Below are 24,657 nucleotides of genomic sequence, written 5' to 3'. Positions count from 1 at the left end.
TGTCTTACAAGGAGACATCCCAGAGGAAGCCTCAGCCACATACGTGAAAGATGGTGAAGGGGTGAGAAATGTAACTCCAGGAGCAAACCAGTAAACATAAATAAGTTCAGGACTGACCAAGATATACTTCTTCACAAACACAGATCAATGTTTGAAGAAAAATATTTTATTAGTGTCACAAATAGGCTTACATTAACACTGCAATTAAGTCATTGTAAAATCCCCTGGTCACCAGACTCTAGCACCTGTTCGGATACACTGAGGGAGAATTTAGCACGGCCAATGTACCTAACCAGCATGTCTTTCAGGCTGTGGAGGAAATCGGAGCACCCGGAGGAAACCCACAGAGACACAAGGAGAACATGCAAACTCCACACAGTGAACTAAGCTGGGAATTGAACCCGGGTCCCTGATGCCCTTCCAGGTCACGTGCTACTTGTTCTTCACTTTTGTTTCATTCTTTGTTGCAATCTCCCCCAATTCCCACTAATTAATCATGGTTCCACCCCCCTCTATTAAGTATATAATCCCCTCTTCAGTTCTGAAGAGTCATATGAATTTGAAGCATTAATGGTTTTCCCTCTACACAGAGGCTATGAGACCTGCTGAATTTTTCCAACATTTGCTGTTTTTGTTGAAGAAATATATAATTGCACTGGGGAGATTTTAGGGTCAGCCTGTTTGCGTGCATTACGATGGGCTGAATGACCTCACTCACCTGTATTAATCGTGTGAAATCAATTGTGAGATGAGAAATTGTCTTTTATGTTTGTAACTAAACAATTCTGTTGGGTTCCCCTGGTTCCTCTTAAGCGACCCACTTAAACAAATATTTCAGAGTGAAGCAGTTCCACTTCTGACTGGAGATTGAAATTATTCAAGCTTTGAAATACAATATACAATATGAATACTCTTTAACCAAAGAGCACTTATCTACCTTTCAAGAACAAACCATTACACCATCAACCAATTCAACATACAAGTGGAGTGTTCCAGAATAACCATCACCTTAGTGACACATGAAGCAGGGATCTGTTCAGTAAAACATTTGACTCAAGAATTTGGCAGGTTAGATAAAGAGTGTGGTAGATTCAGTGTGTATGAATTTTCTGAAATTACAGGAAGCTGGTTACAAAAGCTTGGTGTTCATTCAGATGCTCTCAGTGCTAAAACCCTCAGTTTAAGCAACATGTCCAGCTAGCCAGCATTTTATAAGGAAAATCATTTTATGTCACTGGTGCCAGCTGTTGTCACTCTTGACCAATCAGACATGGTCTGAGGGATAGGAGTCCAATCAGAGCAGGCAGACAGTGGGACTGAAAGGAATGGAACCAGACCGGAAGGAGCTTGCCACAGCCAATCAGGATTGGTTGAATGGGAGGCAGCACAGCGGTTCCTTCCACACTGTTGGGATTCTATGAGGTTGAAACCAATCACAAACTTCATGTGGAAACAAATTAACATGTGCTGTCAGTTCACAAGATTCTTACGGACTAGGAAGCCCATTTGGTCTATTTTAACAAATTCATTCACTACAATCTTATTTCCTCCCCATTGCTGCATCTAATTGTTTAGAACAAAGAACAAAGAAAATTACAGCACAGGAACAGGCCCTTCAGCCCTCCAAACCTGCACCGACCATGCTGCCCAACTGAACTAAAACCCTCCACCCTTCCGGGAACCATATCCTTCTATTCCCATCCTATTCATGTGTTTGTCAAAATGCCCCTTAAGTCACTACTGTATCTGCTTCCACTACCTCCCCTGATAGAGCATTCCTGGCACCCACCAGCTTCTGTGTAAAATAAAACTTGCCTCATACATATCTTTTAAACCTTGGCCCTTGCACCTTAAATCTATGTCTCCTAATAATTGTCTCTTCCACCCTGGGAAAAAGCTGACTATCCACTCTATCCATGCCCCTCAATCTTGTAGACTTCTATCAGGTCTCCCCTCAACCTCCATCATTCCAATGACAACAAAGTTTCTCCAACCTCTCCTCAGTGAATGCCCTCCACACCAGGCAATATCCCGGTAAATCTTTTCTTCAAAGCCTTCTAGTAATGTGGCAACCAGAATTGAACACTGTTCCAAGTGCAGCTTAACTAAGGTTCCATAAAGCTTGACTTGCCAGTTTTTAAACTCAATGACCCAGCCAATGAAGGCAAGCATGCCGTATGCCTTCTTGACTAACTTCTCCACCTGCATTGCACTTTGTGACCTGTGTACCTGTACACCCAGATCCCTCTGCCTATCAATAATGTTAAGGGTTCTGCCATTTACTATATTTCCCATCTGTATTAGACCTTCCAAAGTGCATTACCTCACATTTCTCCAGATTAAACTCCATCTGCCATCTCTCTGCCCAAGTCTCCAACCAACCTATATCCTGCTGTATCCTCTGATGATCCTCATTGCTATCTGCATTTCCACGAACCTGTGTTGTCGGCAAACTTACTAATCAAACCAGTTGCATTTTCTTCCAATCACATATATATTACAAACAGCAAAGGTCCCAGCACCGATCCCTGAGGAACACCACTTGTCACAACCCTCCATTCAGAAATGCATGGTTCCACTGCTACCCTCTGTCTTCTAAGACAGAGCCAGTTCAGTATCCATCTTGCCATCTCACCTCTGATCCCATGTGACTTCACCTTCTGCACCAGTCTGTCATGAGGGGCCTTATCAAAGGCCTTACTGAAGTCCACGTAGACAGCATCCACTCCCCCACCCTCAATCATCTATGCCACTTCCTCGAAAAATGATCAAATTAGTAAGACACAGCTTCCCCTTCACGAAATCATGTTGCCTCTCACTAATACGTCCACTTATTCTCTAAGAATCCTCTCCAATAATTTCCTTACCACTTAAGGCTAACCGGCCTATAATTATCTGGATTATTCTTGCTATCCACCTTAAACAAAGGAACAACATTGGCTATTCTTTAATCCACTGGTACCTCCCCTGTAGCCAGTGAGGGTACAAAGATTTCTCTCAAGGCCTCAGCAATTTCCTCGCTTGCATTTCTCAGTATTCTGGGGTACATCCCCATCAGGCCCTGGGGACTCGTCTACCTTAACGTTTCTCAAGAACCCCAGTACCGCCTCCTTTTTGATCTCAACATGACCCAAACTATCTACACATCCTTCCCCAGACTCATCATCCATGAAGTCCTTCTTTCTGGTGAATGCTGACACAAAGTACTCGTGTAATACCTCACCCATTTCTTCTAGCTCCACGCATAGATTCCATTTCTTGCCCTTGAGTGGGCCAACCCTCCCACTGGCTACCTTCTTACTTTTTATTCATGTATACAAAGGCTTGGGAATTTCCTTAATCCTGTCTTTTCATGGCCCCTTTTAGCTCTCCTTATCCAAGCTTCTTTCTACTTCCCTTGTATTCCATACTTGCTTCATGTGCTCCCAGCTTCCTACCCTTGACAAATGCTTCCTTTGTCTCTTTGCCTAGGCTCACATATCTCTCATTATCCAAGGTTCCTGAAACTTGCCATAATTATCCTTCATTCTTACAGGAACGTGCTGGTCCTGAATTCCTATCAACTCACTTGAAAGCCTCCCACATGCCAGGAGTTGATTTGTCTTCAAACACCTGTCCCCAATCTACGTTCTTCAGTTCCTGTCTAATATTGTTGTAATTAGTCTTACCTCAGTTAGCACCTTCACCTGAGGACTACACTTATCTTTATCCATCAGTACCTTAAAGCTTACTGAATTGTGGTCACTGTTCCCAGACTGTTCCCCTTCTGAAATGTTGACCACTTGGCTGGGCCCATTCCCCAGTACCAAATCCAGTACGGCCCCTTCCCTAGTTGGATTATCTACATACCACTTCAAGCAGCTCTCCTGGATGCTCCTTACAAACTGCCCCATCCATACCCCTAGCACTATTTGAGTCCCAGTCAATATAGGGGAACTTAAAATCTCCCACCACAATAACCTTGTTACTTATACACCTGACCAAACTCTGCCTACATACCTGTTCCTCTGTCTCCTGCTGGCTGTTGGGAGGCCTATAGTAAACCCACATTGCAACTACAGCCTTCCTATTCCTGGGCTCTACTTATATTGCCTTGCTGTATAGATATCCTCTCAGTACAGCACTGATATTCTCCTTAACCAGTAGTGCAACTCCGCCACCCTTTTTACATCCCCCTCTAACCTGCCTGAAACATCTATATCCTAGAACGTTAAGCTGCCAGTCCTGTACTTCCCTTAACCAAGTCTCTGTAATGGCAACATCATAGTTCCAAGTACTAATCCAAGCTCTAAGTTCATCTGCCTTACCTGTTACACTTATCGCATTGAAACAAACGGACTTCAGTCCACCAGACCTTCTTTGATTAGCAACCACACTCTGCCTGCTGTGTGTGTCTTACTGGCTCTACTCTCCAGTTTCCCCTCAGTTAATTCACCTTTGCTTTGGTTCCCATCCTCCTGCCAATCTAGCTCAAATCCTCTCGTGTAACACTAGTAAACCTCCCCGTTTCTTAAAAAAATTCTGACATTTTGCTCAAAATCCAGATCTTCGTCTCAATCTACATGAAGAAGAATCTCTTAATGCCTCACCTTTCACTAATTTGAAGCTGTACCCTTTGAGGAGGATGATATTCAGCCTATAGTGTCTGTGCTGGTTCTCCCAAGGAGCAATTCACATACTGCCACTCCCCTGCCCCTCCCCCACGCATTCCTCCTCTCCAGGTATTTAGAAACTGTGAAAATATTTATGACAAAGGAGGAAGCCAATCTGCCCATTTTGTCTGCACTGGCCAAAAATAAACCACTCTTCTCAATCCCATTTTCCAGTACTTGATCTGTAACCCTGGACGATACGAGACTTCAGGTGCTTTGAGATATCTTTTAAATGAGTTAAGAGTTTCTGCCTGTAACACTCTTTCAGGCAGTAAGTTTCAGACCCTACTACCCTCTGGATGAAAACATTCTCCCTCATCTTCTCTCCAATCTTTCACTCAACCATTATAAACCTGTGCCCCCTTCCCTCACCCCATAGAGAAAGATTAGCACAATGAGCTCATAAGTGATAGAGAAAGATGGGTGAAGTGATGCATTTTTGAAGGAATGGCAAGAGACAATATAAACTAAATGGCACAGTTATAAAGTGTGTACAGAGACAGGGGGAACCAAAGGGGTTAATTGCATGAATCTTTGGAGTTGCAAGACACACTGAGAGGATAGTTAGCAAACCAAATGAGATCTTGGACTTCATAAATGGACAAAAACATGGAAAAGATGCCGAATATTTATAAAGCTCTTATTGCTTCTTCTTCTGGTAACCAGGGTCTTTTGAGTGTGCAGCGAAGATTTACCAGAATGGTTCCATGAAAGAGGGGTTTTAACTACAAGGTTAGGTTGGAGAAACTAGGTTTGTTCTCTTTAGGGCAAAGGGGGTTGTAGGGAGATCAGATAGAGGTGTACAAAATTATGACTGGCTTAGGTACAATAGACAGAGAAACAGAGGACAAAGACTTAAGGTTTTGGGCAAGAGATACAGAGGGGATGTGAAACTTACTTCTTATGCAGAGTAATGGAAGCAGAGATATTTGAAAGGAAATTGGACAGGAACTTAAAGAAAATAAACTTGCAATGGAGGTAAAGTGGGGGAATGGAACTGTCTGGATTGCTCTACAAAGAGCTGGCATAGACTTGATGGGCCAATTGGTCTCCTTCAGTGCAATAATGACTCCATACCTTTAGTGCTTAAATGATGAAATTTATACACACATCAAGTAAGGTAGGAATGGTGTTTTTATTTGCAATTTTAATTCAATATTACATTTCTTTTAATATTGTTAAGTTTCCTGTGTATGGATTTTTGAATGCAGGTTACATTGCAATTCAGCCTCTAGGCTGCAAACATATTTCTTGAACAAAATACCACTATTGTGACTGTAATCCAACCGGTTTAACACGACTGACATGTTAAGACAAAAACAGTGCAACACCCAGTTCTGGCAGCTAACTCCTCACATGTTGAATCTAATATTACAGAAATATATTCCAAAATTAGAGCTCAGCAACTCAGATTAATTCCAATTTACCACAGCTTAAATAAAAAGACTGGATAAAAGCAAATCACTGAGGATGCTGGAATCTGAAACCAAAAGACATAATGCTGGAAAATCCCAGCAGGTCTGGCAGCATCTGTAAGGAGAGAGAAGAGCTGACATTTGGAGTCCAGATGATCCAAAGATGACCAAACTGACATCTGGACTCGAAAAGTCAGCTCTTTTCTCTCCTTACAGATGCTATCACACCTGATGAGATTTTTCTAGCATTTTCTCTTGAAATAAAAAGACACTTGCAAAACATTACATTTTTGCCACTTCACTGTACTGAGAGAAAAGAAAATTATACAGTGTTTCCAAATTCACATCTGCACAAAACTGACTGCTGAAGAGTTATTTTCTAGCGTTTCCAATGACCAAGAATTTGTCCTCATAGGGTTCAATTTACAAGTGAATCAACAACAACAACACATTCCAGAATCACACTTAACTGCCAATTTTCCAAGTTTTAGCTGTTGGTGAAGAGCTTCACACAGAAATGCACGTTCCAGAAATTGCTGGTGTAATGCTTACAATCTTGGTGCATGGGCAGCACTCCCTCGATTTACAGATACACGTTGGTGGGAACGCTTCCCGCTGACAGCATCAATTCCAAAATTCTACAAATACAAACCATAGTGACTGGCATTCTTCCATCAGCGGGATATAATGGGAATGCAACCTCAGAACTCGGGATGAGATCATCTACTGCACTTCTTTTGACCACAAAGCACAATAATTTGCATTTATGTAGTGCCTTTAACCTGATGAAACAGCAGGTAAAATGCTGGACCTGGCCATACTGATGCAGCTAGCTTCGGAGGAGGGCACAAATTATTTTAAGTCACAATGTTTCAAACATGAATACTCCACTTAGCATTATATTTTCACTTGTAAATTGGCTGCCTCATTTCCAACTTTACAATGGTGATTACATTTCTAAAGTACTTCATTGGCTGTACAGCACTCCATGAATCAACCTAAGGACTAGAAATATGCTATACAAGTGCAACATTTTCTTTTTAACTACAGCATGTATAAATATAATTAAACTGTCTAAATATGGTATGCAATTGTCCAATACAAAACTTCATCCAAGCCATCTCCTTACCCCAAAGCTTCCCTTCCTAAACCAAAGAAAAGTCCTTACCAGTTTAGATAATGCCCGGGAGCCTGCATAAATATTACCCACAAACAGTAATGCACCAGGGATCCAGGAAACCTTGGCAGACCTATCAAAGTTTAAATAACAAGGTTAGCTACAAAATCAAATATTAAATGTAACTAGATGTGTCATTCCTTGGATCTAACATCACTCAACCAAGAGTGTTCTTTTGGTCACCTGGCTGTATAGAAGTCCACTTCTCAGCAATAATTTGCTAACCCAGATTTATAACACTGCAGCTTCTAGAGCTGCTGGGGTACAAATGCAAAGAATTCCCTCAAAACTCAGCAAATTGGCAAAAACTCAATCGTGAAGTCAATCCAGGCTTTCTAGAGGGTATGCATCTAAGGTGAGAGGAGGAAGTTCAAAGGAGAGGCGAGGGGTAAGTTTTTTTTTACATGGAGTGGGAGGTGTTAGAACTGGGGTGATGGTGTAGGAATATACAACAGGGATATTTAAGGGGTATTTAGGCACATGAATATGCAAGAAATAGAGGGATATGCACCAACATATAGCAGAAGAGATCAGTTTAATTTGACATCATGTTTGGCACAACACTGTGGGCCAAAGGGCCTGTTCCTATGCTCTACAGTTTTACGTTTCAACACATTTCAGTGTTACGATGGGAGACTTGGGAGGAAACTTCCAATGAAAATCTATGTTCCTGTTTCTATCCAAAATAATAGGTGGGCTATTAGTGATGGGTCCTAAATATGCAAAGGTGAGCTACGAAAGACTTATTTTTAATTAATTTGCAGGATGTTCAGGGCCTCTGGCATTTACTGCCCATCACTAGTTGCCCTCAGAAGTTGCCTTCTTCAAAGTGGCTGAACATAACTGAGAGGCTTGCTCACAGTTAGGGAGTTTATGCTTAAACTTGTGATTATGCATTCAGCTTCATTCTAGGTAATGAAGATAAAAGGTGAGGGATTGCTGGATCCAAAGCGTGAATCCAGAATGTGCTTTAGTTGGTATGAATAAGATCACAATGTCCTTACCATAGAACATTACTGCTCATCTCCACCCATCCTAGTTTCCAGACTATCAGAAGAAATACACTTCCCACAAATGTCTGCCAGCTGTAAGAGAAAAGGGAGTGAAAATGCAATTATAATTCAATCTAAATTACGGACTAATTCAAAGAATTAGCTGTGGGAAAATACTCACCCTTGGAAAATTGTGGGATAGGTAAACTTCAGTAGTGAAAGGACATACTGAAAAAGAAATGTAGGATCAATAAGATATTTGCAGATTGCAGCAAGACTGACATTTCAAATCAAAATACCTGAAGTGGTGTAGACCCAGTAACATGGTTGTTGAAACTTTGAAAGCCTATTGGGTGAGGTTGGGAGCAGTGCCATCTACTGTCCTGAATTCAGCACACGAATTAGCCACTAGGTTTACTCAGTACTGCATATCAGGCTTGTGGCTGATTGTCCTAAGCTTACAAAAGATTATCCAGAAATCAGTAGCACAACCTTGAGTGTACAAACACAATTATCAGTTTCAGTGGCCCACGTTAAGTTTATATAGTGCTATTAAAACAGCAAAAAAACTCAAGACACTTCACAGGAAAAAGTGATACCAAGCCAAGGAAGGAGATGTTAGGCCGAGTGACTACTTAAAGCTTGGTCAAACGATAAGTTGTAAGAAGGATCTTAAAAGGTGCAGAGAACAAGTGGAGTGATGAAGAGGTTTAGGGAGGGAGTCCCAAAGTTTAGAGCCTTGATGATACATAAAAGGCCAGATTTGGAGGAAAGTATTGCCCTCAGAGTTGTAGCTTTGGAAGAAGTTGGAAGTATGGAGTGACAAAGCCCTGGAGAGATGGGAACATGAGGTCAATAATATTAAAATTGAGACATCGCTTAACTAAAAGTTTGATGGGGAGAAAACAAGAATTGGTCCAAGTTAAGGCATGGGCAGCACAGTTTTGGATGAGTTAAGTTTACAGAGGGTGGAGGATAGGGAGACCAACCAGGAGCACATTGTATACCTTTAACATTGATTATGCCAAAGGCATGTTACAGTATTGTAGCATAGTGAGATTAGGTTAATAATCCAGAGACCTGGGTTAATAATCTGGAGACACAAGTTTAAATCCCACCATGGAGAATTTTGAATTCAATTAATGAAATAACTATGAAGTACAACCTTAGTATCAGTAATGGTGACAATGCAAATGTCTCAAGTCCAGCTGTTTGTCTGAAAACCAGACACATAATAATGTTCTACACATTAATTTCAACTGAGTAAAATTTAAAGGAAAACCTTACTTGGACGTTGCATTGACAGGGTGTTGTTCTAGACTAGTTAGTTATCCACTTTGTGCACTACTGTTTCCACACTCCAAGTGACCCTTGATCCAATGTAAACTACATTGCTAAGAGTTACATGTGCTTTGGCCTAAGGGCCAAATCCAAAATGCAGCATGGCCTCATTGCCAAGGTTGCTGGATCTGAGGTACTGTATCTCTCAGGTTTTTGTAAAAATTCATCCATTCCAATAAGCGATTTTCAAAAAAAAAGTGGCTGGAGAGGGAGAATCAAATCAGCAGTGAGGAACTAAGAGTTTAGAGTGAGAACTGAAGGAAATGGCTGAGGTCTTCCAAATGGGGCTCGTTGGGCCGAAGGGCCTGTTTCCCGTGCTGGGTTGTTCTTTGTTTTTTGTTTAACTGAAGGAAACCGTGGTTCAGCCAAGATTAAACGTCAAGCAAACACTCCAGCAACAAAGTTTATTTATTATTGTCACAAATATTATTACATTAATACTGCAGTGAAGATATTGTGAAAATCACCTAGTCGCCACACACTGTTCAGGTACACAGGGAGAATTTAATATGCACCTAACCAGCACATCTTTCAGACTGTGGGAGAAAACCAGGGCAGACACAGAGAACATGTCGACTCTGCAAACTCTGACCCAAGCTGGGAACTGAACCTGGTTCGTTGGCGCTATGAGGCAGCAGTGCTAACCACTGTGCCACCCTAAGTCACAGCAAGCATTGATTTGTCAAAAGAAGATCTTGTCTGACTTCAGGGGGTAACAAGGAAGATCACAAGGGGAATGAATTTGATGTAGTGACAGACAGCTCAGCAAATGCTCCTCACTATCTATGGTGTATCACTAGTTAGACTGAATGCAAAATCAAAAAGTTTGTAAATGATGCAAAAGTTGGCTGTATGATTGATGGCAAGGGATAACACAACTGCAAAAACCAGAATTGCGTAAATGATCAAAGGGTTAGTTGGGACTTGAGTAACTTTTTGTAACAGCAGATGGTGGGTGTTTGTAACAAAGTGTGGAAAAGTTTTATTAGGACGCTACCAGGACTTGATGGTTTGAGTTATAAGAACAGGCTGGATAGACTGGGGCTTCTTTCCCTGGAGTCTAGGAGGCTTAGGAGTGATCTTATAAAGGTTGATACAAAATGAGGGGCAAAGACAAGGTAGATAGTCAACATCTTTTCCCAAAGATACAGGAGTCCAAAACTAGAGGACATAAGTTTAAGATGAGAGGAGAGAGATACAAAACAGTCTTGAGGGGCAATTTTTTTTTTTACAGAGAGGATGGTGAGTATCTGCAATGAGCTGCTAGAGGTAGTAATGAGGCAGGTACAATTGTGTTTTCAAAAGCATTTAGGCAGTTACATGGGTAAGATGGCTATAGAGGGATTTAGGCCAAACACAGGCAATTGGGACTAGCTTAATAGTAAAAACTGAGCAGCATGGACAATTTGGGCCGAAGGGCCTGTTTCCATGCTTTAATCCTCTATGACTTTGTAAAAGAATGGCAGAGGCAGAAATCTTAAATTGCATTGAAATGAAAACACTCTAGAACATGAGACATCATAACCTGCTAGGCTATGGACCAATAACAAAGTGGAATTTAGCTGGATGGTTCTTTTCTGGCTGGCACAGGAATGATGAATCGAATGGCCTGCCACTGATATAAATCCACGTGCATTACAAAGGCCAGAGAAATTAAAGCAAAGCAGAAAAATATCAATTACTCTAGGCTAGATGTATATGTAGGAAATTTATCATTTTTTAAAATTCTGACTAAATAGAATTTAGTTTCTATTAATCAAATGTAATATTCATTTTTACCTCTCTATAGGGTAGTGGAATGGTCATTTACTGCACAGTATCACTGTGCAAATGTATCACTATGTTTTATATACTTGTTTATTATTGTTTAAGGTATCATGTAATTTCCATATTATAAACAAATCACCAAGGGGAGAACTTTCCTAGGCGCTACAAACCCAAAATCTCTGTCTCTCTGACTTTGGGAGAGCTGATGATCTGGATGAAGGGCTGGGGGTGGGGAGGTCAGATTGGGGCTCAGTCTGGGTGCACAGTGCTGGGGGGGGGGGGGGGTCAGTCTGGGTGGACAATGCTGGGGGGGGGGGGGGGGGGGGGTCAGTCTGGGTGAACAGTGCTGGGGGGGGGGGGGGGTCAGTCTGGGTGAACAGTGCTGGGGGGGGGGGTCAGTCTGGGTGAACAGTGCTGGGGGGGGGGTCAGTCTGGGTGAACAGTGCTGGGGGGGGGGGGGTCAGTCTGGGTGAACAGTGCTGGGGGGGGGGGGGGTCAGTCTGGGTGAACAGTGCTGGGGGGGGGGGGGGTCAGTCTGGGTGAACAGTGCTGGGGGGGGGGGGGGTCAGTCTGGGTGAACAGTGCTGGGGGGGGGGGGGGTCAGTCTGGGTGAACAGTGCTGGGGGGGGGGGGATCAGTCTGGGTGAACAGTGCTGGGGGGGGGGGGGGTGGGGGTCAGTCTGGGTGCACAGTGCTGGGGGGGGGATGGGGGGTCAGTCTGGGTGCACAGTGCTGGGGGGGGGATGGGGGGTCAGTCTGGGTGCACAGTGCTGGGGGGGGGTGGGGGTCAGTCTGGGTGCACAGTGCTGGGGGGGGGGATGGGGGGTCAGTCTGGGTGCACAGTGCTGGGGGGGGGTGGGGGTCAGTCTGGGTGCACAGTGCTGGGGGGGGGGATGGGGGGTCAGTCTGGGTGCACAGTGCTGGGGGCACAGTGCTGGGGGGTCAATCTGGGCTAGGGGTAATTTTGGGTTGACGATGCTGAGGGTTGGGGGGGGGGGGGTCAGTCTGTGGGCTGGGGGGGGGGGGTGGGTGCGGGGGTGAGTCCGGGTGGGCGGTGCTGGGGTTCCGACCTCGGCGCCATCTCACCTTGTTGGTGAAATAAGAAGCGATGAAGAGCAGCGAGAGGCAAAGCGCGGCCGCCCGGAACCACATCCAGCCCGGAGTGACAGCCGGCCCGACCCCGGGCCCAGCCTGAGATCAGACCCGGAGCAGCGGCTCCATCCCGGCTCCAAGCCCCAACCCGATCCCCGGCACCGACACCGCCTCATCCGGGACAGCGCCTTAAAGAGACAGGCCCTTAAAGGGACAGCGCCTTAAAGAGACAGACCCTTAAAAGGGACAGTCCCTTAGAGACAGCATCTTAAAGAGACAGGCCCCTGAACCCAGCAACTGAAAGAGAGAGAGAGAGAGAGACAACATTCACTCACTCTGCAACAACACAGCCCTGTCACCAACACTATTCACCAAAACCTACACCAGCGCTGCTTAAACCAGCAGAACCCACTTCAGCTTCCTAGGAAAGGTGTACGCATCAAATAATGGCAGGTATTTGCAGCACACAACAGGAGTAATATCACATAAACAAGAGTGTTCGTGCTTTCCTGGTAGAAATAGAAAACCCAAATTCAATAGTTTACCATAAGATAATGTGGACCGCCATACAGTGTTAAAACCAGGAACAAATCTTAACCCAATTCGCTCCACTGAAGCCGAATCAAAAATGCCACAAGATTCCACTCCATTTTCATGAGTCCTTGTACCTAGTGATTAGGGTCATGCTAATTGTACAATCATATTGTAAGTTTGCTTCACCTCTGGGTTATTGGCCCGGGTTTTCCGAGTGGTTGCTGGGATGGTTCTCGGATTGCCTATCTGCACTTGACTGACTCATCATTGCATTTCTTCAGGGAACCCCCAACTCCAGCCCGCACCCGGCCCCCAGCAATGCTGACCTGGCCTTTGCGAGCACTTTCTCCTGAAGCAGTGTAGGGGGGAGGTGCAGGGTGGACCTGTATTCCCTCTGAACACCTCAAAGATGAAAATCGAGACCTATGCCATTGTTAAGATCACTCTTGCTAGATCAATAATTGTCCAGCCAATAATGTGCACATGGCATGAATGAATAAAATAAAAATCTAACAGCTTCTTAAGAGTTCTAGAAAAAATATTGACACCAATCTTATAAGGACATGTTAGGAAAATGACCAAAAGTTTGGTCCAAGAGGTAGGTTTCCAGGAGCTTCTTAATGGGGGAGAGGAAGCAGAGAGGTTTAGAGAGGGAATTCTAGAGTTTAAGTTTTAGCAGTTGAAGCCAGACGGAGGACTCCTCCTTTATCCCAGTGTCTCAGAATTCAAGATGATGCCGCAGCAAGGCAACTTCTTGTGAGCTGTCCCCAGCATACCATGTAATTCTTATCTTGTACTCTCATTCTGTGCTTTTAAAATTTAACTCTAACTCTTTCAAACTCTTTAACAATGCTGTATTTACACCCTAACTATGACGGTAGCACTATATTCTGCACCCTCTCCTTTCCTTCTCCCCTATGTACTCTATTAATGGTATGCTTTGTCTGTATAGTATGCAAGAAACAGTACTTTTCGCTGCATCCTAATACATGTGACAATAATAAATCAAATCAAAAGGCAGAGAGCATTCCCAAGGTGCATGGGGTCCTTGATTAAGCTGGCTGCTTTCCCGAGACAGTGGGAAGTATAGACAGAGTCAACGGAAAAGAGGCTGGTTTCCATGGTGGACTGAGCTCCATTCACGACCTTTTGTAGTTTCTTGCGATCTTGGACAGGGCAGAGCCAAAAAGAATGTTTTCTATGGTGCATTTGTAAAAGTTGGTGAGAATTGTAGCAGACATGCCAAATTTCCTTAGCCTCCTGAGAAAGTAGAGGCATTAGTGGGCTTTCTTAACTACAGCATTGCTGCGAAGGGATCAGCATTCAGATTGTTGATGATCTGGACATCCAGAAACTTGAAGGTCTTGACCATTTCCACTTCATCCCCGTTGACGTAGACAGGGGCACGTCCTTCGCTAGGCTTCCTGAAGTCAATGACTATCTCTTTCATTTTCTTGACATTGAGGGAGAGATTATTGTCACCGCATCAATTCACCAGATTCTCTATCTCTTTCCTGTAGTCTGTCTTATCACTGTTTGAGATCTGACCCACTACGGTAGTGTCATCCGCAAACTTGAAAATCGAATTGGAGGGAATTTGGCCGCATGGTCATAGGTGTATAAGGAGTGTAGTAAAAGGCTGAGGACACAGCCTTGTTCAGCATCAGTGTTGAGGATGATTATGGAGGAGTTGAGTTTGCCTATCCTTACTGATTGTGATCTGTGGGTTAGGAAATTCAGGATCAGTTGCAGAGGGAGGAACTGAGCCCCAGGCTACAGAGTTTGGTGATGAATTTTGTAGGAATAATTGTGTTGAGAGCTGATTTAATAGTCAGTAAATAGGAGTCTGACATAAGTGTCTTTGTTATTTGTTCCAGAGTTGCGTGTAGGGCCAGGGAGGAGGTGCCTGATGTGGACCTGTTGCAGTGATAGGTGTACTGTAGTGGATCCAGGTAGTCCTCTTCCCCCTTCCATCTTCACTGGGGAGCTGCTGTCCCCGGGAATACTGAGATGGGAATAGCAGTCATTGTTTGAGGCTGGCAATTGGGAATGGCAACAGCAGAGCAGACCATGGAATCAGTGTGTTAACACAGCCAGCTCCACTAAATGTGTAAATCCTTTTATAAGTATATCAGTGGAAAGAAGATAACCAGCGAAAGAGTATGACCCATTAAAGACCAAGAGGAAAATCTGTAGGTGGAGGCAGAAGCATTGGTAGGTGTTAAATGAATATTTTACATCTGTCTTCACCCATGAGAATGAGGAGGTAGTTGTGGAACTCGGGGATAGATACTGTGAGGCTCTAGAGAAAATTATCAAAGGGAATGATGAGATATTGGCAGGTTTAAAAGTGGACAAATCTCCAGGTCTGGATGAATTGTGTCCCAGGCTGTTGTGGGAGGCAAGGGAGGAAATTGCAAGTGTTCTGATCCAAATTTTTAATTCCTCCCTGGCTATCAGGGGGATGCCAGAGGACTTTAAAACAGCTAATGTGGTTCCACTGTATAAGAAAAGTTGTACAGACGACCTGAAGAAGAGAGAAACCTCGAAAGCTAGTGAGTTTACTATCAAATAAATTGGTTGGACTTAAACCAGGTGTTGTCAGACTTTTTACTTAGTGACTGGAGGTCAGTGACCAATGGTGTACCACAGGGTCTGTGCTGGGCCCCCTATTTTTGATCATTTATTTAAATGACATAGATGATTATGTGGAGGGTAGGATTGGTAAGTTTGCCGATGACACAAAGATTGGCCGGGTGGTTAATAGTGACGTTGAGTGTTTTGGGTTACTGGAAGATATAGACGAGATGGTCAAATAGGCAGACAAGCGGTAAATGAAATTTAACCCTGAAGGGTGTGACGTAATACACTTTGGAAGGAGTAATTTGACAAGCAAGTACACTATGAATGGTCTGACACTAGGAAGTTCCAGAGAACAATGGGACCTTGGCATGTTTGTCCATAGATTTCTGAAGGCTGAAAGGCACATTAACAGATTGGTGAAAACAGCATATAGCACACTCGCTTTTATCAATTGGGGTATAGATTACAAAAACAGAGAGGTCATGATGGAGTTGTATAGAACTTTGGTGAGGCTACAGCTGGAGTACTGTGTGCAGTTTTGGTCACCACATTATAGGAAGGACGTAAACACACCGGAAGGGGTGCAGAGGAGATTCACTGGGATGTTGTCTGGAATGGAACATTTAAGTTATGAAGAGAGGTTGGATCAGTTTGGGTTGGTTTCTCTGGAGCAGAAAAGACTGAGGGGCGACCTGATTATGGTGTTCAAGATTCATAATCTTGTGGATAGGGAGAGCTGTTCCCCTCAGTTGAAGGGTCAGTTATGAGGGGACGCAAGTTAAAAGCGAGGGGGTGGGAGGTTTAGGGGGGATTTGAGGAAACATCTTTTTACCCAGAGGGTGGTGATGGTCTGTAATGTGCTGTCTGGGAGGATGGTGGAGGCGGGATGCCTCACATCCTTTAAAAAGTACCTGGATGAGTACTTGGCACGTCATAACATAGAACATAGAACATTACAGTGCAGTACAGGCCCTTCGGCCCTCGATGTTGCGCCGACCAGTGGAATGAATCTAATGACCGTATAACCTAAACTATTCCAATATTATCCATATGCCTATCCACTGACCATTTGAATGCTCTTAAAGTTGGCGAGTCCACAACTGCTGCAGGCAGGGCATTCCACGCCTTCACTAACCTCTGAGTAAAGAACCTACGTCTGACATCCATCCTATAATTACCATCCCTCAATTTAAAGTTATGTCCCCTCATGTTAGCCATCACCATCTGAGGAAAAAGGCTCTCACTGTCCACCCTATCTAACCCTCTGATCATCTTGTATGCCTCAAATAGGTCACCTCTTAACCTTCTTCTCTCTAACGAAAATGACCTCAATCCCTCAGCCTTTCCTCATAAGACCTCCCCACCATACCAGGCAACATCCTGGTAAACCTCCTCTGCACCCTTTCCAATGCTTCCACATCTTTCTTATAATGCGGCGACCAGAACTGTACGCAATAGTCCAAGTGCGGCCGCACCAGGGTTTTGTAACATTCAAGGCTATGGGCCAAGTGCTGGCAAGTGGGATTAGATGGGCAGGTCAGGACCTTTCATGTGTTGGTGCAGACTTGATGGGTCAAAGGGCCTCTTCTGCACTGTAGTATTCTGTGAAAGCAAGATCTATTTCCTATCACAGTTGTTAAAATGAGATCTCTCAGACTGACAGATCTCCAGCATCAACACAACGTTCAGATTTGTAGATCATTAACAAGTATAAACCGCAAGATTCTTAGAAAGAGCCCAGTGGATAGGAGCCGGGTGAGTGCTTTTGTGACCCATGAACAGATCTCTCACATGTTCAGAAGTTCCAACATTTGCCATTCCCACACATCCATTCCCAAATATAACTGAGACAAATTCAAAGCAGCACTCTGCCATATCATACTTTTAATGGTCATAATGTTGCAAACTCCAAATGATTCAGTTTCTAGTTGTATAACAGTCCAATCATTTTTGAAGAGACTATTGTTGTATATGGGCTCTTGCTATTGGAGATTATTCCTATGAAAAATCTTCCCTTTAGCTGGGTGCCACCAGTATTTTAGTCCATGATTATCCTGGAACACATTTCAACCATGATGCCCTTCAATTTTACACAGGAACATTTGGACATATCTGTGAGTGGATGTGGGGTGGCATGGTTGCCTCATGGCGCCAGGGACCCGGGTTCAATTCCCAACTTGGGTCACCGTCTGTGTGGAGTTTGCTCGTGCCTACGTGGATTTCCTCCGGGTGCTCTGGTTTCCTCCCACAGTCCATAGATGTGTGGGTTAGGCGGATTGGCCATGGTAAATTGCCCCTTAGTGTCAGGGGGACTAGCAAAGGTAAATGCATGGTGTCATGGGGATAGATCCTGGGTGGGGTTGTGGTCAGTACAGACTTTATGGGCTGAATGGCCTCCTTCTGCACTGTAAGATTCTATGATTCAAGTTTTGTAGGCTGGGACTGTCACAGTTACTAACATCACATGGCTCATTGCATGAAAGATTCGTGGATTCGATTTACGATTATTTTGCAATTGTATATTTCTCTACAGATGTGAAGTAGATCAGTCAGGACAAACAATAAAAAGAAATGAGTAGCAATCTTGCCAATCGATTTTGTAGGCCTTTTATTGCCAGTTCAGTTCAGATTTAATTATTGCTGATCTGCAGTTCTAGTTTCAAACAACAGATGGCAGAAGAATGCTATTCTCTCAAGTTAGAGCTTCAGCAGGGATTTGTGTTGCCAGAGGCCAACCAGTGCTAACTGTGCTGTTGGTGGGTTGGATGCATTAGCAGAGGTATGATATCGTCAAAGACAAGCACCACTTAAAACTAGATTACTCTGATTAATGCTAACATTCCCAATTGTGATCAAGTGTATTTCTGGAGTCATAGACTGGAATTTTCCCATCCAGTCTGCCACGGGAATTGTGGTGGATGGGGTGATGGGGGGAAGGGGGGAGTTGGGATGGTTGGAGGACGGGGATGGCGAACTATTCATAGGTCTGTTGACCTCGGGTGGGATCTTCCAGTCTTGGGGCGAGCGCGGCTAGAAAACCCCGCCCATAGAGTCATACAGTTCAGAAAGGGCCATTCGACCCATCGAGCCTTCACCGACAATAACTACCACTACATGCGCACTAATTCCATTTTTCTGCACTTTCCCATATCCTTGAATATTATGATACGTCAAGTGCTTAGCCAAATATTATTTAAATGTAAAGTTTCTGGCCTCCACTAACTTCCTAGGCACTGTATCCAGATTCCCACCACCCTCTGAGTGAAAAATCTTTTCTCAAATCCCCTCTGAATCTCCTGCCGTTACCCTAAAACTATGCCCCCTCGTGATTGACCCACCAACCGAGGGGACCAGCTCCTTCCTATTCACCCTGTCCATATCCCTCATAATCTTATACAGCTTAACCATGTCTCCTCTTAGCCTTCTCTGCTTTAAATAAACCATTCCAAGCCTATCCAATTTCTTTTTGTAGCTCAAGTGCCCCATCCCGGGCAATATTCTGATGAATTTCCTCTGTATCCCCTTGAGGGCAATCACATCCTTTCTATCATGAGGTTTTATCCCATGCCTTGCACCCACACTCCAACCATTAGTTGGCCAACACATCCATCCTTGTGACCTTCTATCTTCATCCGCCAAGTGGAAAGCAAAAACGGTCATCACACATTTGGCTGATAGCCTAACGGCCTTTTCTTTTCCCCATTTTCAATATTTTAACATCCAGTTAGAAATAACTGCTCAAAGAAAATGATGAAAAGATCTTTTCCAATGTCCCGATGATTTTTCTCCAGGGTTGCACAGAGCTGTGTCCTGGAGATTGACTTTCAATTCTCGGAGACTTCAATCCTGGAGCTTTGGTTAAAGCTAACCTACATGTCTGAAGGGAGAGGCACCTTGTGGCTACAGCAAGGGCTGCAGTCATGTGGGAAGTGAGAAACATTGAAGAATGTGATGTGCTATATCTACCTGGAGGCCTGAAAGACAAATTTAGGGAATCACAGAATCCCAACAGGGCAGAGAGAGGCCAATTGGCCCATCGAGCCTGCACCGACACAATCCCACTCAGGCCCTATTCCCATAATCCCACTGCTAGTCCCTCTGACACTAAGAGGCAATTTACCACGGCCAATCCACCTAACCTGCACACCTTTGGTGTGTGGGAGGAAACCGGAGCACCCAGAGGAAACCCACACAGATGCAGGGAAAATGTGCAAACTCCACACAGACAGTCACCAGAGGCCGGAATTGAACCCTGGTCCCTGGAGCTGTGAGGCAGCAGTGCTATCCAATGGTGTCACCATGCCATCCATTGTCGAAAGGCAGTAAGAGGAGTTGGATCAGCAGGTCAGCGCAAGAAATCAAACCATTGAAGCTGAAAACAGTGGCTCAAGAAGTTCAATGACCTCACCTGAGTGGTTAAGGTCAATGAATACATTTTCAAATGCCATATTCCACACACATCCCAACACACAATTCACCAAACCTGCAGCAGTCAACCACTGACAGTCACCGCTAGTGTCCTGTAGGGTGAGCTTTGACCTAAATAGTGGTGGCAGAGTTTCACGTGACAGGTGATTTGGAAAGTTAAAGAGGAAGGGCATGGCAGTAGTGGAGGGTCATGATCTGGATAATGATAACCAGAGTGTGGCAGGAAAGGACAGAATGTACAAACATAAGAATGTAAACAAGTTCAGAGTAGGGGAAAAGTAACCTGAAACTAACAGAGAGGGAGGAGGGTTCGGCTGAAGGGAGATTTAGAAATAGAAAGATAAGAGTTGTACTGTACCACATAAAAGTGTGTTGATGTGGGTAAAGACAAGCTAAGTGGAGCAGGAAGGGGCAGAGAGTTTAACAGTGATGTTATACCAGAAAATAAAGTGTAGGCAGGAATAGTATTTTGAAAAATTTAAACAAAGTCAATTTATCAAAATAAGATAGCTGAACTATTTACACAAAAATCAAGATCTTACGAAGAGCTAGAGCTGGATTTTAAAGTTCCTTGTTCGCAGCTTTGATGTACACAATATATACACTGGGTGGCCCATCCACCACCCATTAGCCAACTACTGCCCCACCACAATTATACAAGCAGTAGGGGTGGCTTTCAGTGGCCCCCATAAGTGAGCTCCTCCAGGGGGCAATTAATTGCCTCAACCTGACACCATTGGTATTTACTCGGAGGCAGGGGAGGCCTGTGCCAAGATGTCAGCCTGTCAGGCTTCCCTCCGTGGGATGGTGGTGCATGGGAGTAGTCCCTCCTTAACAAGCCCCCAGTGTTTTACCATCTTTCATGTTGCCCTACCCCATGGCATCTTGAACCCCAGCTCCTGACCCCCACATCTCAACCTGCCAGCTCAGCACCTGGAGAGACCACTCAAACATTCAGCAGTCTGACCCATCATTGATGCCTCCCTCTGGACTGAAATGCTGGAGAACTGCTATCCTCAGACTGCCTGACAACCCTGAGGTGGGAATGGAAATCCCAGCTACTAACAGCCAGCTGTTAAATGGCTGTAGTGCCATTTTGTCATGGCTGCATTGTATCATTGCCATTATATCATCCTTTATTATTAGAACATAAGAACATAAGAAATAGGAGCGGGAGTAGGCCATCTAGCCCTTTGAGCCTGCCCCGCCATTCAATAAGATGATGGCTGATCTGTCGTGGCTCAGTTCCACATTAGGGCCACTGCTCCTCCTTATCTGACACTAACTTGACACTAACAGGTAAACACAAGTGTCAAAGAATAAGTACAGACAGTGTAAGCTAGCTGAATAAGTCTTTACCCCCAGAGGCCTTCCCCCCAGCTTTAGAGCACTCTTATAATTCAGCCCATTAAATATCCCAGGGTACATAACATTTATAAAAGAAGGACAGAGGAGATAAGGAGGAGGGGTGGCCCTACTACTAAAGGATGACAGAAGGACAATAATATAAAGGGTCTTGGCTCAGAAGATTAGAAAATAGAATCAGTGTGGGTGGAGATTAGGGATAGTCAGGAAATGCTGGTGAGATTCATTTACAGGCCACATACCACTGGTTATACCACTGGAACAAACATTAAACAATAAATTATTGGAGGTTGTAACAAAGGCAATGTAGCAATTGTGGGAACTTTAATCTTGCACAGCATCATAAAATCCAGTCTGCACCAACTGTCTGACAGCGCTGCCCACCCAGGCCCTATCCATGTAACCTCATGTATTTATCCACTAATCCCCCTAACCTACACATCTTGAGACAGTAAAGGACAATTTAGCATGGCCAGTCCACCTACCCTGCATATCTTTGGGCTGTGGGAGGAAACCAGAGCACCCGGAGGAAACCCACACAGACACAGGGAGAAGGTGCAAAGTGCACACAGACAGTGACCTAAGGCCAGAATTGAACCCAGGTCCCTGGTGCTGTGAGGCAGCAGTGCTGACCACTGTGCCACCGTGCCACACCATATAAACACCAGGTTATAGTCCAACAGGTTTATTTGAACTCATAAGCTTTTGGAGCGCTGCTCCTTCATCAGGTGCAGTGGAATAAGGTGCGCAGGCACAGAATATATTGGTGGAGTGATGCTAGCCTGACACTAACAGGTAAACGAGAGTGTCAAAGGATAAGTACTGGCAGTGTTGGCCCGCTGAATAACAAGTCTTTACAACTAATCACGACAAATGCAAGCAGTTAAGTATAATCAGTATGCGTAAAGTGTTGACAGGCCATATGACAAGTGAAGGGATAGCCTAAAAACCATTAATTTAAGGTAGAGAGAGATAATTAAAGCATGAGATGGTGCTAAACACTATGCAAACTAATTCGGGTAGAGAGATCATCACCCATAAATAAAATGTGCATGCTGTCAAAATGGATAAATCAGGGAGATTTTTCCCCCACAGAGCAGTATGATGGGGTTACATCCTCCCAAAGTCCAGTCCATCACTCAAACCAGCCTCCCATCCATTGACTCTGTCTACACATCTTGCTGCCTTGGAAAAGCAGCCAGCATAATTAAGGATACCACGCACCCCGGACATTCTGTCTTCCACCTTCTTCTGCTGGGAAAAATACTAAAGTCTGAAATCATATACCAACCGACTCAAAAACACCCTTTTCTCTGCTGCCATCGGACTTTTGAATGGACCTACCTTGCATTAAATTGATCTTTTTTTACATCCTAGCTATGACTGTAACATTACATTCTGCACTCTCTCCTTCTCTATGAATGGTATGCTTTGTATAGCATGCAAGAAACAATACTTTTCACTGTATACTAATACATGTGACAATAATAAATCAAATTATAGAATCCCTACATTGCAGAAGGAGGCCATTCAGCCCATTGAGTCTGCACCGACCACAACTAGGCCCTATTCTTCATATATTTACCCTGCTAACTCTTAAGAACATAAGAACATAAGAAAAAGGAGCAGGAGTAGGCCATCTAGCCCTTTGAGCCTGCCCCACCATTCAATAAGATCATGGCTGATCTGTCGTGGCTCAGTTCCACATTCCCGCCCTCTCCCCATAACCCTTAATCCCCTCTCTTATCAAAAACCCATCAACCCGCGTCTTAAAAATATTTAGCAAGGTAGCCTCCACCACTTCAACGGGCAGAGAATTCCAGAGATTCACCACCCTTTGAGTGAAGAAGTTCCTCCTCAACTCCGTTCTAAACTGCCCCCCCCTTTATCTTGAGGCTGTGCCCCCTAGTCCTACTATCCTTTCTGAGCGGGAGGAGTCTCTCCATCTCTATCCTATCCATCCCATTCATCATCTTATACGTCTCAATGAGATCTCCCCTCATTCTTCTAAACTCTAACGAGTACAAGCCTAGTTTATTCAGCTTCTCCTCATAGCTCAACCCCCTCAACTCCGGTATCAGCCTAGTAAACCTCCTCTGCACTCCTTCCTGAAACTAGTGTCAATTTACCATGGCCAATCAACCTCATCCACACACCCTTGGACTGCAGGAGGAAACCAGAGAAAACCCACGCAGACACGGGGAGAATATGCAAACTCCATACAGACAGTGACCCAAGCTTGGAATTGAACCCATGTCCCTGACACTGTGAGGCAGCTGTGCTAACCACTGTGCCACAATGCCACCTCAAATCAAGTCAAACCAATAGGTGGTGAGATTCAAGAGTATTTGTAGTCATGTTCAGGCAGAATGTTTTTGGCCTTTCAGCGAGGGAACACCAATTGAGTTGTTCATATCAGAGTAGCTTTGGTACAGGGCACCCAGGACCAGTTTCAGGGCTCATTCCTGAACACTTTCGAGCTTGTTCAGACGCTGCTTAGTAAATTTGGTATTGCAAATAGGCACAGCTCTGAGGTTACTGTTGGTGCTGGACGTCAATGCCAGATTCCAGTGAGCATATTCTTAGTGAAGCTCAGATATCGCAAATATTTCTCCGTGTTGAAATTGAGTTAGGAGAATTGCTTGCTAAACACCCTGGCAGAATTTGACCTCCTGCTGGAAGACCTTTGCCTCCTCCTTGGGGGAACGCCCCCAGGAAGTGGGCTAGGAGGCATGGGAGGGGGGTGGGGGTTGGTGCTGATGAATTAATGGGGAGCTGGGTTGGAGCAGCTCTCTGCCATGGTATGTCTATTGGGACATTTTATTGATGTCCCATTATGCTACCAATAACACCCCCTTTGTCTTGTGTCCATGACATTTTTGTCAAATCGTTCCTAAGCCCTGATCTATCCCTGACTACCTGTTCTGCTCCACCTTCTCCACCCATCCTTTCTCCAACTATATAACCATCACATTGCTACTTTTCTCCAGCTCTGAAGAGACTCGAAACATTGGGCGGAATTTTTGGCAAAGTGTAAACTGGGGTGGGAAAACTGATGTGTTGCCCATAAGTTGCATTGGTGGGTTTTCCTGCTGTATTTTTAGCCATTATTTCTTTTTCCTCTAGTTTCACATCACCTCTACAGTGGTGGTCCAGTGCTTCAGTACTGCAATTCTTCAATTCAATGGCAGCACATTGGCACAGTGGTTAGCACTGCTGCTCTACAGTGCCAGGAACCTGGGTTCAATTCCCAGCTTGATTGTCTGTGCAGAGTCTGCACATTCTCCTCATGTCTACATGGGTTTCCTCCA

General features: G+C 44.3%; 1 protein-coding gene across 3 annotated transcripts in view; it reads right to left on the bottom strand.

Moving 5' to 3' along the window:
- Positions 1–12,601, bottom strand: part of slc35d4 (solute carrier family 35 member D4) — a 155,569-nt gene extending 142,968 nt beyond the window's left edge. For all 3 annotated transcript variants that reach the window (XM_080194459.1, XM_080194461.1, XM_080194460.1), the window contains exons 1-4: positions 12,431–12,601; positions 8,418–8,464; positions 8,249–8,329; positions 7,236–7,317 (exon numbers count right to left, since the gene is read on the bottom strand). In XM_080194459.1, coding sequence (XP_080050585.1) covers positions 7,236–7,317; positions 8,249–8,329; positions 8,418–8,464; positions 12,431–12,496 — 276 coding nt within the window. In that variant the 5' untranslated portion in view covers positions 12,497–12,601. The remainder of the gene's footprint in view (positions 1–7,235; positions 7,318–8,248; positions 8,330–8,417; positions 8,465–12,430) is intronic.
- Positions 12,602–24,657: the final 12,056 nt, after the last annotated feature.

The sequence above is a fragment of the Carcharhinus amblyrhynchos genome, chromosome 8 (genome assembly GCF_965287045.1).
Source record: "Carcharhinus amblyrhynchos chromosome 8, sCarAmb.v2.hapA, whole genome shotgun sequence".
Classification (NCBI taxonomy): Eukaryota; Metazoa; Chordata; class Chondrichthyes; order Carcharhiniformes; family Carcharhinidae; genus Carcharhinus; species Carcharhinus amblyrhynchos.
The sequence above is the reverse complement of the archived record's forward strand: the minus strand, read 5'-3'. Positions and strand labels throughout refer to the sequence as shown.